At 50.6% G+C, this 15,805-nt stretch overlaps 6 protein-coding genes across 6 annotated transcripts; 2 read left to right on the plus strand and 4 right to left on the minus strand.

Moving 5' to 3' along the window:
* Positions 1 to 734: 734 nt before the first annotated feature.
* On the minus strand, positions 735 to 3,922 carry ANOM_002676 (uncharacterized protein; the record flags this gene model as incomplete). The annotated part of the gene is made up of 3 exons (XM_015547933.1): positions 735 to 2,232; positions 2,860 to 3,751; positions 3,808 to 3,922. 3 exons carry the CDS (start codon positions 3,920 to 3,922, stop codon positions 735 to 737), a joined length of 2,505 nt encoding a protein of 834 aa, XP_015409492.1.
* Positions 3,923 to 4,468: 546 nt separating this feature from the next.
* On the plus strand, positions 4,469 to 6,160 carry ANOM_002677 (cytochrome P450; the record flags this gene model as incomplete). The annotated part of the gene is made up of 3 exons (XM_015547934.1): positions 4,469 to 4,717; positions 4,767 to 5,954; positions 6,008 to 6,160. 3 exons carry the CDS (start codon positions 4,469 to 4,471, stop codon positions 6,158 to 6,160), a joined length of 1,590 nt encoding a protein of 529 aa, XP_015409493.1.
* A 74-nt stretch (positions 6,161 to 6,234) lies between these two features.
* On the minus strand, positions 6,235 to 7,491 carry ANOM_002678 (alpha/beta hydrolase; the record flags this gene model as incomplete). Its single annotated transcript, XM_015547935.1, has 4 exons — positions 6,235 to 6,786; positions 6,842 to 6,933; positions 6,989 to 7,099; positions 7,149 to 7,491. 4 exons carry the CDS (start codon positions 7,489 to 7,491, stop codon positions 6,235 to 6,237), a joined length of 1,098 nt encoding a protein of 365 aa, XP_015409462.1.
* Positions 7,492 to 8,102: 611 nt separating this feature from the next.
* ANOM_002679 (uncharacterized protein) lies at positions 8,103 to 12,769 on the plus strand (the record flags this gene model as incomplete). Its single annotated transcript, XM_015547936.1, has 15 exons — positions 8,103 to 8,433; positions 8,483 to 9,032; positions 9,194 to 9,299; positions 9,588 to 9,781; positions 9,829 to 10,119; positions 10,165 to 10,189; positions 10,246 to 10,385; positions 10,464 to 10,907; positions 10,953 to 11,294; positions 11,392 to 11,546; positions 11,642 to 11,805; positions 11,891 to 11,962; positions 12,107 to 12,147; positions 12,209 to 12,478; positions 12,529 to 12,769. The coding sequence occupies 15 exons, from the start codon at positions 8,103 to 8,105 to the stop codon at positions 12,767 to 12,769; spliced, it is 3,366 nt and encodes a 1,121-aa protein (XP_015409463.1).
* On the minus strand, positions 11,384 to 11,748 carry ANOM_002680 (ATP-binding cassette multidrug transport protein ATRC; the record flags this gene model as incomplete). Its single annotated transcript, XM_015547937.1, has 2 exons — positions 11,384 to 11,648; positions 11,678 to 11,748. 2 exons carry the CDS (start codon positions 11,746 to 11,748, stop codon positions 11,384 to 11,386), a joined length of 336 nt encoding a protein of 111 aa, XP_015409467.1.
* Positions 12,770 to 13,188: 419 nt separating the features above from the next.
* Positions 13,189 to 15,772, minus strand: ANOM_002681 (putative lanosterol synthase; the record flags this gene model as incomplete). The annotated part of the gene is made up of 5 exons (XM_015547938.1): positions 13,189 to 13,279; positions 13,336 to 13,532; positions 13,589 to 14,837; positions 14,924 to 15,390; positions 15,542 to 15,772. The coding sequence occupies 5 exons, from the start codon at positions 15,770 to 15,772 to the stop codon at positions 13,189 to 13,191; spliced, it is 2,235 nt and encodes a 744-aa protein (XP_015409459.1).
* Positions 15,773 to 15,805: the final 33 nt, after the last annotated feature.

Consider the following 15,805-nt stretch of genomic DNA (forward strand, 5'->3'; position numbering starts at 1 on the left):
TGAAATCAAAGGGTCCCAGAAACCCCAGATCGTATGCTAGTGCTTCCGTGGAAGTATCCCAAGTGAACCCACCGGCCCCTTCATGTGGTAGAGGCTCAACGCCAGTCAGCTGGATTTGGTTGGTCTGTGAACTGATGTGTTGAGGCTGTTGTTGACTATTGGCAGTGCTACATGCCGCTGCGGATGGTCTCTGCTGGTGAGTAGCCAGGACTTGGTTGCGCGTGGCTTGTAGGAACTGTATAGTGTTTCGGGCCGACACACTGAATGATCCCATCCTTCGTAGAATTTCCTCGCATTTAGCCCATGTTGAGTCGATGGTTGCTTTGTCTAGCTCGTCCCAAATGGGGCGGCAGGTGTAAGACATTATTATTACCATCCCTGCGGTCGATATATCTAGGCTGGGTTAATATCGATGATTAATAATTTGAAATGTTGAAGGGGGGCGCATACAAAACCCGTTATACCACCAAGTGTCAGTTGCTGGATCCAGATGGGTGTCATGGACGAGGGAGATAAGACTGATCGCTGCTTGGACACAAGCGGCAGCGCATTTCGTCAAGAGTGATGTTTTTATCATGCTATGAGTTGTCCTGCGACGGTCTGTGTCATGGGTGCGACCAGGGTTATCGGAACAGAGCTGTGTGAAAATTGGTCGATATAGAAGGAGATGGAGGTACAGAAATCTGGACGGGTGGGACAAGTCAACCTCCTATTCACTGGCGTTTACTTCCTGCTTACCTTGCATGGAGCACATTTCTCTGGCGTCTCAAGATGAGCTGCTTGGCTGACATAGGTTCTGGCGTCATTGGCTTCGTCCAGTTCAAGAACGATGGTAGGTTGGACTCGTACTCGAACAGCTTCTCTTCCAAAGAGATAATAACATCTAAGCCTCCCTGCTTTGCTGTAGGGCCACCCGGGGTTGCACTGCTTTTGCTCCACCAGACCTGATACACGTCAGATAATATACTGTCTAGGATTCTGTACAATTCTATGGTGGCAATGTAGAAGACCATCACAGATGGGCTTTGGTCTTCCCCGGATCCCGCTTCAGAGCATGCCGGGAGTGGAACACTTGGTAAATGGGAGGTCATCGTTGGCCGACCGTAAGTCATGCTTACAAACATATCCATCATCACGCATCCATGCCAAGTGAGGCGTTGGATTTCTTGTTCGAGCGGATGTACATTGTCATCCAATTGCGCTTCATGGAGGCCCAGTCCCTGGGCCACGCGGCAAGCCACACCTATGGAGTGCCAGCATCGATGGGGGTAGGGCGTTGACTGCAGAAATAATCCGGCCAGTAGAAGGCATTGGACAGTGCCGACTGTGCAGATGTCCAGAATGTCAAGACCAATAAACCTCTTCGCCCTGAGAAAGAAGGTATGGGCAGCCGCTTCTCGCTCGTGGACTGGCATATCGGCAAAGTGGCAGCCAAGAGCAAAAATGATATTGAGCGCACAGATGAACACGATCGATCGAGACCCCGAATGATTTTTGTTTCCCAGTCCAATATCAAGGTTGCTTAATGGTTTGGTGGGCTGCTCACGCGCGACCCATAGATTATCGTAGGCGTCTTGTAAGCTCTGACGGTGAAAAAATGGGTAGAGACAGTAGATCCGGTCCCAGAAGCAGTCCAATAGGTGATCTGCTAAGTCCCTTGGCGGAAGGAGAAGCTCATCTACCTGAAATTTGCTTTGGGGTGCCCCGGCACCTTGTGTTAAGGACGACATCTCTTCCCTTCGACTTAATGGACTCGGAGTATGTTCTGCGATGTTGCGAATTGTTGTGTTGTGAGGTCTGCCTGAGCCCTTCGCCAGTAGTCGCATTAGAGAAACGGCTGATGAGCTGCCAAAGTATTCGTTCACAGGTCTCCCAGACTCATCGACAGAACTGATCGCGCCCATTCCAGTGACGTTACTATGAGGTTCAAATGGGGTCGAAGGGTAGATCTCAGTCTCAGTCACGGGAGGACTATATATATGCACGTCACTGTTCACGGGATGCGATCTGGCCGGCTCTGTATGGTGTGTAGGCGAATGTTGTTGTGCTTGCGCGCTCGTTGTAGTTGACAATATGGCCTGATCCAGCAACCCAGAGGCGTCACCCGAATCGTTCTCAGCTGTCAAAGAGTTGTCCATGAGGCTCTCGCCTCCAAATGCAGGTACGGGGACCCCTGCTTTGGTGCATGTTTCCTCCAGCTCTCGGATACGATGATGAAGCATCCGAAGATACCTACGCTAAATGTCAGCATCTTGGACTCTGCATTACGTGCCATATGACGCACTGATCATTACTAGCCGATCTAGCATTGTCCGTTGTCTTGTATAGGCATTGATCAATGTTCCGTCCGCGCGCCCTGCAGGCACCGCAGATCGGTTTTTGGCCATCACATCTAGCCTTCCTCGTCCTGCATGGCTCGCATGCTAAGGCAATCTTCCGGCGACGAGGTCCCGCATTTTTACGGACCGCAGATTGGCGTGACTGCATCAGGGCCGTATGTGTATTGCATTGAGGACATGGAAGGAGGGATTCCATCCGCGACGTAAGCCAGGAGGTTTTGTTCGGGCTGGTTCCGGGCGGGCCGGAAACGTTCCGACAGGGAGTTTGTCGAGTCCCTCGGGTTTGCTCAGTTATACGCACCGAACGGCGTTGGGTAGTCAGAAGTCCGAATAGGGATGAATAAAGTAGGTTCTAATTGAATAAAATCGAAAAAAAAAATAAAAATTATATCAGAGTGATAGATACAAGAGTTTTATAGGCTAGGTTATTGTTGGACCACCAAATGTATGATGTACATGGATATATTTCATTGGGAACTAGATGTTCGTATTACGGCTTGAGACCAGCCTGGGAAACAACTTCATTGCATTCCCAAAGTTGATCTTGTCCCGGAGCTCGCAGCTCATCTCATAAGACTCCAACTCCTCCAGGAAAGCAGGGTACGCAGTTATCGGTGCATATGGGAAATCACTGCCGTACAAGATATGATCATGGGGAACCATCTTGAGGAGAAGGTCCATGACTTGTGGGGAGGCACTTAATGCCAGATCGTAATGGAAACTGCGGAATGCTTCCATAGTCTTGTCATGGGTTGTTCCCATGCGGTGCGAAACCGCAAAGTCTGGCGCTTTTCGCATCGGCGTCGCAACTCGGGAGATGATGTATGGTAACGACCCCCCAGCATGGGATAGAATAACCTTGCAGTTGGGGTACTTGAGGCGCGTGCCATTGGTGATCATGTCCATGGCAGTACGGGTGGTCTCATGCGGATAGTCGATACTTGGCTGAGGTAGTTTGGAATTGACGGGATTGGTGTCTACTGGATGTGTTGGATGAACGAACACGACGCAGCCTCGCCTGTTCAGCTCACTCCAGATCGGTTCCACGTCCGGGTGTCCAAGATACGTGTTAGAGTCACCGTATCGGGTAAAAAGGGTAACTCCATCGGCATGCAGCGTATCCAATCCGTACTTTATCTCTGCCAGGGCGTCTTCAGTGTCCAGGATGTTGGGTAAAGAGACGAAAAAGCCAAAAGACCTGGGGTCCTTGTCCCGAAGCTCCGCTGCGTATTCATTTAATTGGCGTGCAAGCTGGGCACGTCTTTGACGATCTGGAAGAATACAAGCTCCCGGGGCTGTCACGGAGAGAACAGCAGTCTGGACGCCGACACGTTTCATCAGAAGCTTGGATGCCAAGGAGGACCAGCGGGGAGTCGGCCAACCACTAGGATCCCCTCCTTGATCCTCAATCGCTAAATCATTCAAGTCAAATCAGCTCTCATTGTGGCAGCCTAACAGAATCACGAACCCTTTGCATAGAACGGTGGCACGAAGTGATGGTGAGTATCGATCTTGTTGACCGGAGGTGTGTGACTCCATCCGATCGCCTTCTCCCGAAGCCAGTCAAAAGCGTGCTCACCCATGGCGTTGGAAATAATTCTCTTGCGGAAATATACTAGAAGGAGAAGTGTGAAAGGGGCCAACAGAACAACCCGCATGATTCTTGTGGTGAAACTTGCGTCTCTGGTCCCACAGCTCGCCTCTTAAACGAACGCCGGGATCATCACGGCGGGGGAGGATGCATAAGCCACGTCATGCTGCTGTTAGCCGTGGTGAAATCTGTCTCTCTGACCACATAATTCGCCTCTTAGAAGAACATCGGGATCATCCCGACGGCATGTCTATCCGGGTGCATAAACCCGCCATGTTGCCGTGATACCCGGGCTGTCGACGTAGGCGATTGCATAATTTTGAAGATTCTGCCGCTAACATCGTCCACAGATGGGAATGTATGTAGCCTTAAGTAAACTGTGACATCCAGAGGAGCATATGGGCCCCGTGCGCCCAACAGCGGCAACGGCAACAGTTGCGAAGTAAGCATCGGAACACACCCGGTCTCTCAGCAACGAAGCACTTAAAAACACCCATAATAGCAAGGAAAGATAATTATAAACAGAGGAACTAGTACAATGAGCACCCCTATCCATGTCCAACTTTCGGTCATTGTTTCTGCACATCCCCTCGCCGCTACGCTCGTCACTCTCGCAATCTGCCTGGGAACAACATTCCTTGTAATCCAGGAGATTTTTACGCCTGTTGGAAAGCGAAAACCACCCCCGGGAAAGAAATGGAATCTCCCGCCTGGCCCTCGTGGAATCCCAATATTTGGCAGTTTATGGGCATTGGCTAAAGCACGCAGTGACAAAGACTACAAGATGGTTTAGATATCTGTTCCTGGCTTAACGAATGGAAGCTAATACTGCATAGCATAATGAACTCGCCAGATATGGCGAAATGACGACAATCCACCTTGGATCAAAGACATGGGTTCTGTTGAACAGCAAACGCGTGGTTTCTGAGATCATTGCGAAGCGCGGTTCTCTAACGAACGGCAGAAGCCCCATGCCTATAGCCAGCGGCATCGTTAGCCGAAACGGACGTTCCCTGCTGCTGCCTCCCTCGGGATGGACAGAGAAAAGGCGAGTAATGCACTCCCTTCTCAGTGGGTCGGCTTTAAAGCAATACGGTTCCTGGCAAGAGCTCGAGAGCACACAGATGCTCGCCGAATATCACTTTTATCCACGACTTTGGTACCGCCATCATTACCGATATGCCAACTCTGTGGTGCATCGTATTGCCCTGGGCGAAAGGCTGGTGAAGACCGGAAAGGAGCTTGCTGATCTTCAAGATGTGGTCACTTACTTCGTTGGGAGCATCGGCAGTAGCTTGGTTGACTGGTTTCCCGAGCTGGACAAGCTTCCTCGTTTCTTACAGCCCTGGCGTAAACATTGGGAGAGGCTCGGGGATTGGAATGAAGAAGTCTACAAGTCGTGGTGGATACCGGCGAGAGAGAAGGTTGAAAATGGTACTGCCCCTCCATCATGGGTGCGCGATGTTCTCCTCCACCCGGATACCAAGTTCACTGGGGACGACAGGGATGCCATGTACGTCGCACTTCAATTGTTAGAGGCAGGGAGTGATACCACCCGAGAAGTGTTGAACATCTTTGTGATGTCTGCCTTATGCTACCCGGAGAAGTTCCAGAAAGCAAGGGAAGAGGTAGATCGCCTTTGTCATTCAAATGGGATGCGCCTCCCTGGGATCGACGATATGGAACAGTTGCCCTATATTTGTGCCATGATCAAGGAATTACTCCGATGGCGCCCTATCTTTCCTTTTACACCTGACCATACATTGACTTCAGATATGGAATTTGAAGGCTATCATTTCCCGGCCGGAGTTGGGTTCGTGATCAATGAGATCCCTGTGTGCAATGAGTGCGACGATCCAGAAGAATTCCAACCCGAGCGCTGGCTTGACGGCCACGAGACCGATGCTGCCCATGGCCTCTGGCAATTCGGTGGTGGCCGGCGTATATGCGTAGGGTACAGATTGGCATTCAGGGGCCTCTTCATCAATATAGCTCGGTTAGCTTTCTGCTACAACTACAAAGCAGTAAGTAGACGCCCTGAGTTTACGAGTGGGAGATCGAATAACTGACGGTACAGAATGGCGCTTTCGACTCGAAACGCCTGAACCACCATATGACAGACGAGCCATTCCCGGTCGAGGTGACGCCAAGAAGCCAGGAGCATATGGCACTGATCATGGAGGAAGGAGCTCGCCTCGGAGTGTTGGAAGACGCGAAACGCCAAGTGTAACATCAAAGGCGTATTTACATAGTGTTTCGTCTCAGTACTTTAATTATTTCTCGACATGATTGTATCATGGATCACTATTTGAAGCTAGATACAATGAAATGGGTAATGGTTCTTGTCGTCTCACTTGGAGGTCTTCCAGCCGCGAAGTCCATGAGCGGGCCATCGTGGGCCTCGTTAGCCATATAGATTTCCACTTCACCCGTACTATTTCTCTGAAGAGTGGCCCCCAACTCCTGAATATGATCGCTAAAGACCTCCTCATAACCCCCAGTGAGAAGGATACGCTCAGCCGCGTCCAGACCTTCCCACCACTTCTCCGGGACATCTAGTGCCATACCCCAGCCTTTCCCGGCAGAAATCTCTTCCTGCCAGGGAGAGCCATCTACCAAGTCTTCACCCCATTTACTCACTACCTGTTTTCCAAGAACATCGACGCTGAACCATTTGTTGTACGAGGGAGTATTGAAACTAAATGAGCATAGAGGGGACACGAGGAAGCAGCCTCGTACCCCATGATGTCGATCAACGCGACAGTCTTCACGGCCTTCAAATGGACGATGATGATGCATATGCGATAGTAGAGACAGAGAAAGGTGACCACCCGCAGAGTCTCCTCCGAATATAATCTAATGAGCTTGATGTGAGCTTATTATTCAGACATATCTCTATCCGACCACCTACATCAGACAGCTCATATCCTGCGGACAAAAGGTGCTTCAGAGCCAATATTGCCTGCAGCATTTGTCGAGGATATGGATGCATAGGAATCAAGTCTGAGATGTCAGCTTTTCGACCAGGGGTATGCTTATAGCGTGGAGTTGTACGAACCATATTCAAGAATGCACGTACTAAGCTGGATACCAGCGTTGCACACTTCTTCTCGGATATGTTCCACCCAATCCAGGTGGGCCTTGGACAGTGGCATCACATATCCTCCACCTACAAGTTGTCAGAACTGTTATAGTAGGAAATGGCTAGGAGACATTACCGTGGAAGAAAAGGAGCACCTTCTTCCCTCCTCGGGGGCCCACCCACAGCAGCCTGGTGGAGTTATCAGCGACAACATCCACACGAATGTCATCCCCCCTCGAAGTGATCCATTCTTTATACGCGTCAAAGGTCGAAGGTAGGATCGCCTGAAGTTGCACTGGAGAGATGTTGAGCATCAAACTACCAGCAAATCCATTCCAGATAGCTGGCTTCATCGGTAGCTTTCTCAGCCAAGCCCTGATAATGGCTCGCCCAATCCTACCCGTCGCTGACGGCAAGACGAAAAATACGAAGTTGAAGAGAACCTGTAGACCCCCCACAGGGGACAATTTGCGAGCCATTTTCCACCCACTTATCGAGCAAGCTGGGCGCAGGAGTTCTGGATATTTGATAGAACTCTAGAGGGCGGGTGCATCCCGACCCCGCAATCCTTATACCGGAACCGATCCGTTCCACAGTTAGCCTCGGTAGAAATCAAGTGCCGTGGAGGAGCCTACGCCAGCTGGACACTAGACAAACATCATGCATCATTCAGGGGATCATCTGACGAGCTTACTTCTATGAGGTGGGCTATCATGTAAACGGTGGGAAAGTATTACAGAGACAAAAAGACCGCAGCTAGGTCTCCCTATACAGCCAAAGTCACCACTATGAGTGACCCAGCAGGGAAATTCACAGTCCCGTCGTACAGTCAAATCGCACGTATTGGAACTGGTCTCTCTATGATTGCATTAGGCGTGATGCTTAAGAGATGGTATTCCCTTGAAGACGTTCGTTTCTTTGAACGTCACAGCGATTGCGGCGGCACTTGACACAGAAACTCCTACCCAGGTATACTTCACCACACAGCTTGACATAATTTTCCTAACCGTAGAGCCTACGCTGTGCCTGTGATGTCCCATCCGCGCTCTATTCATGCTTATTCCATCCAAATCCTAGATGGACGAAGTTAATGCCCTCATACAAAGAAATAAAAGCATACCAAGATGAAGCCGTCGAAGCCTACCGCCTGAGGGGCAAGATGACCTTTTCCACTGAAGTCAGGGAATATGTCTGGAGAGAGGATGCAAATCTTTGGTGTCTGACCCTTGTTAACCTTACAACGGGGGATATCTCCTATCACGAGTGCCAAATACCGTTTGCTGCAACGGGGCAGCTGGTAGAGCCTCGCCCCTGTGACATCCCTGGTGCTGAGACATTTCGAGGAGCCATCTTCCACTCGGCAAGGCGGAGACATGATGTGTCTCTCGAGGGAAAGAAGATTGCTGTGCTTGGGAATGGATGTTTGGTTTTGTGGTCCCGGATATTACCCATGAGGCTAGCATACTCCAGGCACGGCTGCGCAAATTGTTCCTGCAATTGTTGATAAGACGGAGTCACTCCACCAGATCATCCGCTCCAGGCACTGGGTACTTCCAGCTGCCAACTTCACCTACCCTCCTCTTCTCCAATGGATATTCCAATATATTCCTCTAGCCACGACGCTCCATCGTCTTCATATCGTTTTGGTGGCCGGTAATGACTTTCGTTTATTCCCAATGACAAAGGCGGCCGCAAAGCGCCGCGAGAGCCGAAGGAAGGCGACAGAGACGTATATGCACGAGACTGCCCCAGAGAAATATCATGACCTCCTAATCCCCGACTTTGATGTGGGCTGCAAGCGACGTATCTTTGATCCAGGATATTTCAAGTCCTTGCACAACGAAAAGGTCGTTTTGAGTGACGCTAAAATCACCGAGATAGCTCCGGGTGGTTTAAAAACCAAAGACGGATTCATCCCTGCAGATGTCATCGTTCTTGCCACTGGCTTCCAAACCAACCAGTTCTCTCCATACATGCGCGTGCACGGCAAGGAAGGAACTCTGGAAATGCATTGGATGCGGTACGACGGACCCGGCGCATATAATTGCTCTGTTATGAGTGGTTTTCCTAATTACTGTCTCCTTCGACCAAATCCTGCAACTGGCCATATCTCTGCATTGATGGCAGCAGAGAAGTATAGCTATCTATCCCGGGATAAAGGTTTCTTGCTACCGGCTTTAGTTCCGTGAACTATGCTCTTCGCATCTTGAAGCCAGCCCTCGACGGCACAGCGACCTCAGTTGAACTGAAGCATACCGGGGAAGGCTGGTGGAGACGAAGAGTTTTTGTGTGTCCACAATGAGCCTCTTTGATACATGTAGGCACTAGGAGAACATGGCCGAGGAAGACCCCGAACACGTTTACCAATATAACGCCAGACACCCCGCGCCGTAGTGGATATCATGCAGAGTGCTGGATTGGCAGATCCGGGGCAAAGCTACCCCGAGCAAGCTTCCCCCGCGTCGGCCATTGCGGGGAAATCGGACATGCGCCGATTGAAAAGTCACAACACATCCTAAATCCAGGGTCATTCCGGTTGACGTGATTCTTTCAACCACCCAACATGACAAAACAGGAGGACATTCTCGCCGAATATCATGAGAACGCTCAAAAGGTTGAGCAGTCCGAACAAGATGTGATTTATCAGACTTATGTCTCCCAAAGTCCGGAATGGCACCGGAAGATGACCCGACAGCTCCTCCGCAAGGTGGATGTGCATCTCCTGCCATGCCTAATCGTCATGTACTTGCTGAACTTTCTGGATCGGAAGTAGGTACGCTCCTCAATCATCCACCGCGGCGAAACTGACAAAGTAGCAATTTGTCTCAAGCCCGACTGGGCACTCTGGAGAAGGACCTGAGCATGAAAGGGACAGACTATAATCTCGCGACCAGCATCCTCTTTGTGGGATACCTTCTCATGCAGCTACCGTCTAATCTCCTCCTCACACGGGTGCGGCCTTCGTTGTTTCTGGGGATCACAATGGCCATCTGGGGGGTGATATCAGCCTGTCAGGCTGCCACCCATTCCTTTACAGGCTTGGTCCTCGCACGATTCTTCCTCGGCTTTGTGGAGGCCCCGTTCTTTCCTGGGGCCATTATGCTCATGTAAGTCAAAATCGGCCGCCAATGGGACGATGCTGATCAGATCAGGTCGAGTTGGTACACCCGCCAAGAGGTATGATTCGATGGTCATCGGCCCCAGATCTGATCCGAATGCTGACTCGTCTTTAGCTGAGCCATCGAATTGCCTGGTTTTACGCCGGAAGCTCATTGGCCAACGCATTTGGCGGTTTGATCGGTGCCGGTGTCCTAAGCAATCTAGACGGTGCCCATAACATATCTGGATGGCGATGGTTATTCATCATCGAAGGGTGCGTCACTGTGGGAATATCGCTGGTGTCCATGTAGGTGCATTGTACTCCTTCTCAAAGAAAATGCTAACGGTTCAGTCTCCTTCTGCCGAATTACCCTGCCACCACATCCTGGCTTGATGAGACGGAGAAGTTATATGCGCAATGGCGCCTCATCCATGACGCGGGAGAAGCCGACGAAGCCAAGTCGAACAATCTCCGCGAAGCGCTATGGCTGGTATTTTCCGACAAGCGCATCTACCTGTTCATCTTGCTCCAACACACCTCGCTCCTGTCGCAGAACTTCCAGTATTTCTTCCCAACGATTGTCCAGACGCTCGGCTATGGGAATATCGAGACTTTGCTGATCACCGCGCCGGTTTGGATTGCCACCTTTATTGTCTCTCTTCTAGTGACATGGTCGTCGGGCCGGACGAACGATCGCGGTCTGCATATTATATCGTTGATGCTCGTCAGTGTAGTCGGATGCGTGATCTGTACCGCGACCACGAATATCGGTGCCAAGTTCTTTGGCATGTTTCTGTATGTATCACTGTCCACTCAAGGCCGACAGGACTGACTGTGTAGAATGCCGATGGGCGCCGTTTCCGCCTACCAGATCATTATCGCATGGGTGGCCAATTCCTTCCCCCGGCCCCTCGTGAAACGGTCCGCAGCGATCGCGACGGCAAATATGATTGGCAACACGGCGTCCATCTATGGCAGTTACATGTGGCCATCGTCCGCCGGTCCGCGGTACATCGCGGGTGGTAGTGCTACGGCCGGTATCGCGCTCTTGGTCGCAATCCTAGCATTTGTCATTCGGATGGTCCATGCCCGGATGAATAGGCGTCTCGACATGGCCCAGGAGAGCGATCAAGGTGAAGCTGGCGGATTGGGAGGAAACCATACAGGGATTAGATACATCTTGTAGATCTCTTCTTATGAAAATGAGCGATTCACTTGTAGATTTCTATACATATTTATAGTTGAATAAACACTTACATTGGGTGAGATAATCATGCAGTGCCGTCAAGCTTCTGAGCCTCGCACATCTTGGCATACATGCCTCCTTTTCCAATCAGCTCGCTGTGCGTCCCGGCCTCCACAACCTTGCCAGCGTAGAAGACGAAGATGCAGTTAGCGTCGCGGACGGTCAAAAGGCGATGCGCCACCGCAATGGTGATACGATTGCAGGATGACGCTGCCTGCAGTAGCGCGCCCTGAATGGGCTTCTCTGACTCGGTATCTAAGGCGCTCGTCGCCTTGTCCAGTAGGACCACGCTGGGCTTGGATCAATATGGCCAGCATACAGGGCCGGATATACGATGACATCTACAGTCCAGGAGCCCTCAGGCAGCCTGCGCACATCCGGACGTCTCATGCCCGGGCTCTTGCGTCGGAGTTAAAAACTGCCATGCAACATGCGCAAGCCATCCACGTGAGTTCGTTCTGACTACCTGCTTAGGATGATGCAGTTGTCCCAATCACCCCTCGATGCCATGCTGACGGCTGACTGGCCACAGGGCCATTACGAGGCGAGCAAAGGGCAAGTGCTCGGACCGGATTACCACGAAATTGCAAAACGTTCCGATAGAGTCATTGGCCTTTCAATGCTTACGCTCATCTACCGGAGCATTGCCCCTGAGAAACCATCGACATCCACATTTTGTCAAGAATGCCTCGATGCCGCCAGAGACACCCTTCAAGAACACGACTGATGCGTCGCGGTGATAACAAAGGCGCGCGGAAAGACGGTGTTCCCGGAAGCATACATCAACCGGTTCGTTTTCGACGATACCACGTTCCGTTGTCGACCAGATTATTCTGACATGGCGATACAGGACCATCACCCAGTCTCCCTTCATCCCTTTCATCATTCTGTTTTGCCACATCATCGAAACGCTCGAAGTCTCAGACCTCGAGCACGTGAGATGTCTCGTCGAGACGCTCGAATCTACATCAAACTCCCGTGCACACGTCACATGCAGCAAGCAACGTCGCCTCTTCAGGGAGTTGTATGACGTCGCCGCCAAATATCTTGAGGCCAAATCCCGCGCGGATGGGGGGCCAGGGGAGATGTGGTCGATAGCTCGGCAGGAGGATGCCGATTTGTTCGCCGGGACGGCCTCGAACGGTCTTGGCTTGGTACATTGGACTCTAGAGGAATCATGGGAGACCCAGGGACCACAAACACTGCAGATGCCTCTGGACACATGGCGTCTCATGACGAAGCTGACGGGGACAGAATGGGACTTGTCAATGGGCTGGTCGCGCCCACGGCATTACAGAACACGGCATTTGCGGATGTGGAGGTGGAGGTGGAAATGGATCTCTCTGGAGCTCAGCTTTGGGACTGGTTTGCCAAGAACCAGGCCATTATGAGGATGCTTGAGGATACATAAAACAAGGCAGTGAAAGGTGAAAACTGGTGGGAATCAAAGGCGAAACTGCCCTGCCCTTTTAGTGGACGCTCAGTCACAGACCGGTGACGGTGCAGCACTGTTTACTCTACTTAACTAAAGATAGAGAGAATTGGTAGATCACCACTTCTGGATCAGGCTGCCATTGGGCCTCAACGTCCTGACATGAAGAATCAAGATACTTTTGACAAAGCTACCGAAAGCATTCCGCTCTAACATGAGGGCACTACCTTTCTTGTGGAGGATCTGACCTTCTCACCAAGCGCTCCGTATGCTATTCGCTACTTAAACTGACTTGATCTCACCGGGTGATTAAGCGCGAGCCAGTCGCAAGTAGCTAGGTGATATTAGCATGCTCTGAATGTAGTGCGATCTAGTACTGGATACGCATACTCCCTGAATCAGAGCAGCTTCTCGTCGCCATATCTCTGCTTGTAGAGGGCAATGGCCCTGATGGGGAACGAGTAGGTATAATTATGATATAATAGTTGACTGGAAAGAACATCATCAGGATCCCATCTCATTCCCCAGGGGGTTCCATGACTTACCAGGTGAAGATTCCTGCTCCCACGCCTGATTCCTGTTCCCATTCGCCATTTGGCTTTTGTCGGCTCATGATAAGCTGAATTCCTCTCTTGATGGGCTCAGGATCGGGATAGTCGGCATACAGCAGTGCCATACAGCACCAGGCGGTTTGAACCACATGGGATGCTTCTGCTTGCACATACCGTTTCTTGAGAATGGACTGTAAATGGTTTGGATTAGCAGTCATGTACGCTACTCAATAGTTTGATGACGTACCTCAATGGTTTCCCCCCATCCGCCGTCCTTTTTTTGCTTGCCAATGAGAAAGTCGCACCCTTTCCTGACAACAAGATGGTTTTCGTATGTCTCCCCTACACAGTGAAGAGCCTCCATGGCAAAAAAGGCACCGTAAGTGTAAGCAATCCCCCAAGAGGCAAGCCAACCTCCATCAGGATGCTGGTTCTGATGGATAAAGTTAGCACCACGGTCAATAGCGCGAGCCACTTCCTCTGCTCGGTAGGTGCTATCGCGCTCCTTGAAGAGGCTCAGTGCAGTGATGCAGGACGAAGTGCATTCCGTGTAATCATACTCCGTCATCACGTTGGCAAAAAGCTCAGTTCCATTCAAACATTCCATGAAAGGGCCGCTGCGAATGGGCTCGAAAGCGCTATACCCTCCAGTTGCGTTTTGGATCATGAGCAGATTATCGATTCCTAGCCGGATATTCCCCTCCATGCTAAGCCGAGGAATGTTCGTTTGACTTTCCACCAGCAGAATAGCTTTTAATGCCTCCCCGGTACAGTCCGAGCACGTCGTTCCATTATATCTCGTGGTGAATGGCCACCCACCTAGGCGACTGGGACGATAGCATGGAGGTGAATCAGGCCAATCTTCAAGGAATTGCTGCTCAAGCAGGAATTTGTAGGCATCTTCGATGCAGCACCTCAGGTCCGGATGGTCTGCCAATCCGGACATTGCAAAAGTTTGAAGGGCAAAAGAAGTCTCCCAAACGTGGCCGCCATGAATACTCTGGGATTGCATGCCTTGTGAACTGATCCAAAGATATTCCAGAGTTATGTCTTGGTTCTGTTGTACCCTCTTGGAGTTGGGCCCTTCCTCGCAATAGAAGACAATCATATTCAAGAAACAGTCCAAACTGATTGCTCCAGTGCTGTTGAATGTTTTATCGGACGCCTTCACGACTTCCAAGGCTGTTTTCTCGGCATGCTCAGTCAGGATTCTAGGACGTAACCACGGATTCCACACATTGGACAAGGTCCAATTAATCGTGCGCAGAAGGCGGCCCTGCGGCTGGTGACGCTCACACTCGAGGACGGATCCACGCAGAGAGGCAAAGTCGAGAGATGAATATGGCTGCGTAAATATCTCTTCTCTAATTTCATCTAAAAGAGGGTTTGATGGGATGGTGAACCTTTTACTAGAGAGATAGCACATGGGCAAATAGACTTGGCGGACAATGTTGAACCATCTCCATGGGCTGATCGGGGTCCACTCTGGGAGGAGCCTTGGGATTGTGACGAAAATTGTTAATAAAAACTGGGACTTTAGATAGAAACGAAGCGAAAGAGGTAGAGGTCAAATGAGCCTTACCAGAGTTCGACGGGATAAGGGTCGGTTCCTTCCCAGCCATACAAGCCAAGAAGAGCAAGCCAGAACTTTGCCCAGCTGGGTAGATACGCCGCACCGCCCATATCCAAGAAGCATGCTCTTGCTTTAATGAGGTGCTCCTCGTCCGAGGGCACGCCCATTAGTCGAAGAGCAACATAGATCAACATGGTGCCCATAAGCGTGGTCTTACCCCCGGTGTGTGTAGGAAATCCACCGTCTGTTGGGTCCTGACTTTGAAAAAGATATTTGACCATCTCAATTGCGTACGCCTCATCAATCTCCGCACCAGTGATGTACCAGGACATGATAAGCATCGGAGTGACAAAGAGAATGCATTGCAAGTCAGCCGCCCAGCAGCCCCGTCCAGCGACTTGGAGACGGCTATGAAATCGCAGGCCATTGGATATGGATTGAGATGGGCTCTCTGCTGGCTCAAAATCTGGAATGGACTGGTATTGAGTTAGTATTATATTTTTTTTCTCAGAGATTGAGGTGGAGAAAGGAAAAAGAAAGAAGAAAAAAAATTAAAATAAGATTGAAATAAGATTAAATGACAAGCGGACACACAGCAGAAGGTAGGAGATGAAATTATGCACAAACCAGAGGAAGTCCTAGAAAGAATCGCGAAACTAGATCCTGTGGATGAGAATCCCGTTCACTCTGGGAAGTCAGATATTTCCATTTTAAACGCCCAAGACCCTTTTCGACAACCAGGCGCCATGCCTCTGGATTCGTGTTGCGCGCCGAGAATGGGAGATGATCTGCTTGGGCATTGAGGCGATTCTTGATCTTCAGCGTATAGTTGTTAGAGAGCGTGGACCTGGGATCCATGTTGTCTCTCTATTATACCGCGAAAACAGAGAA

Source organism: Aspergillus nomiae (assembly GCF_001204775.2).
Source record: "Aspergillus nomiae NRRL 13137 chromosome Unknown contig00050, whole genome shotgun sequence".
Taxonomy (NCBI): domain Eukaryota; kingdom Fungi; phylum Ascomycota; class Eurotiomycetes; order Eurotiales; family Aspergillaceae; genus Aspergillus; species Aspergillus nomiae.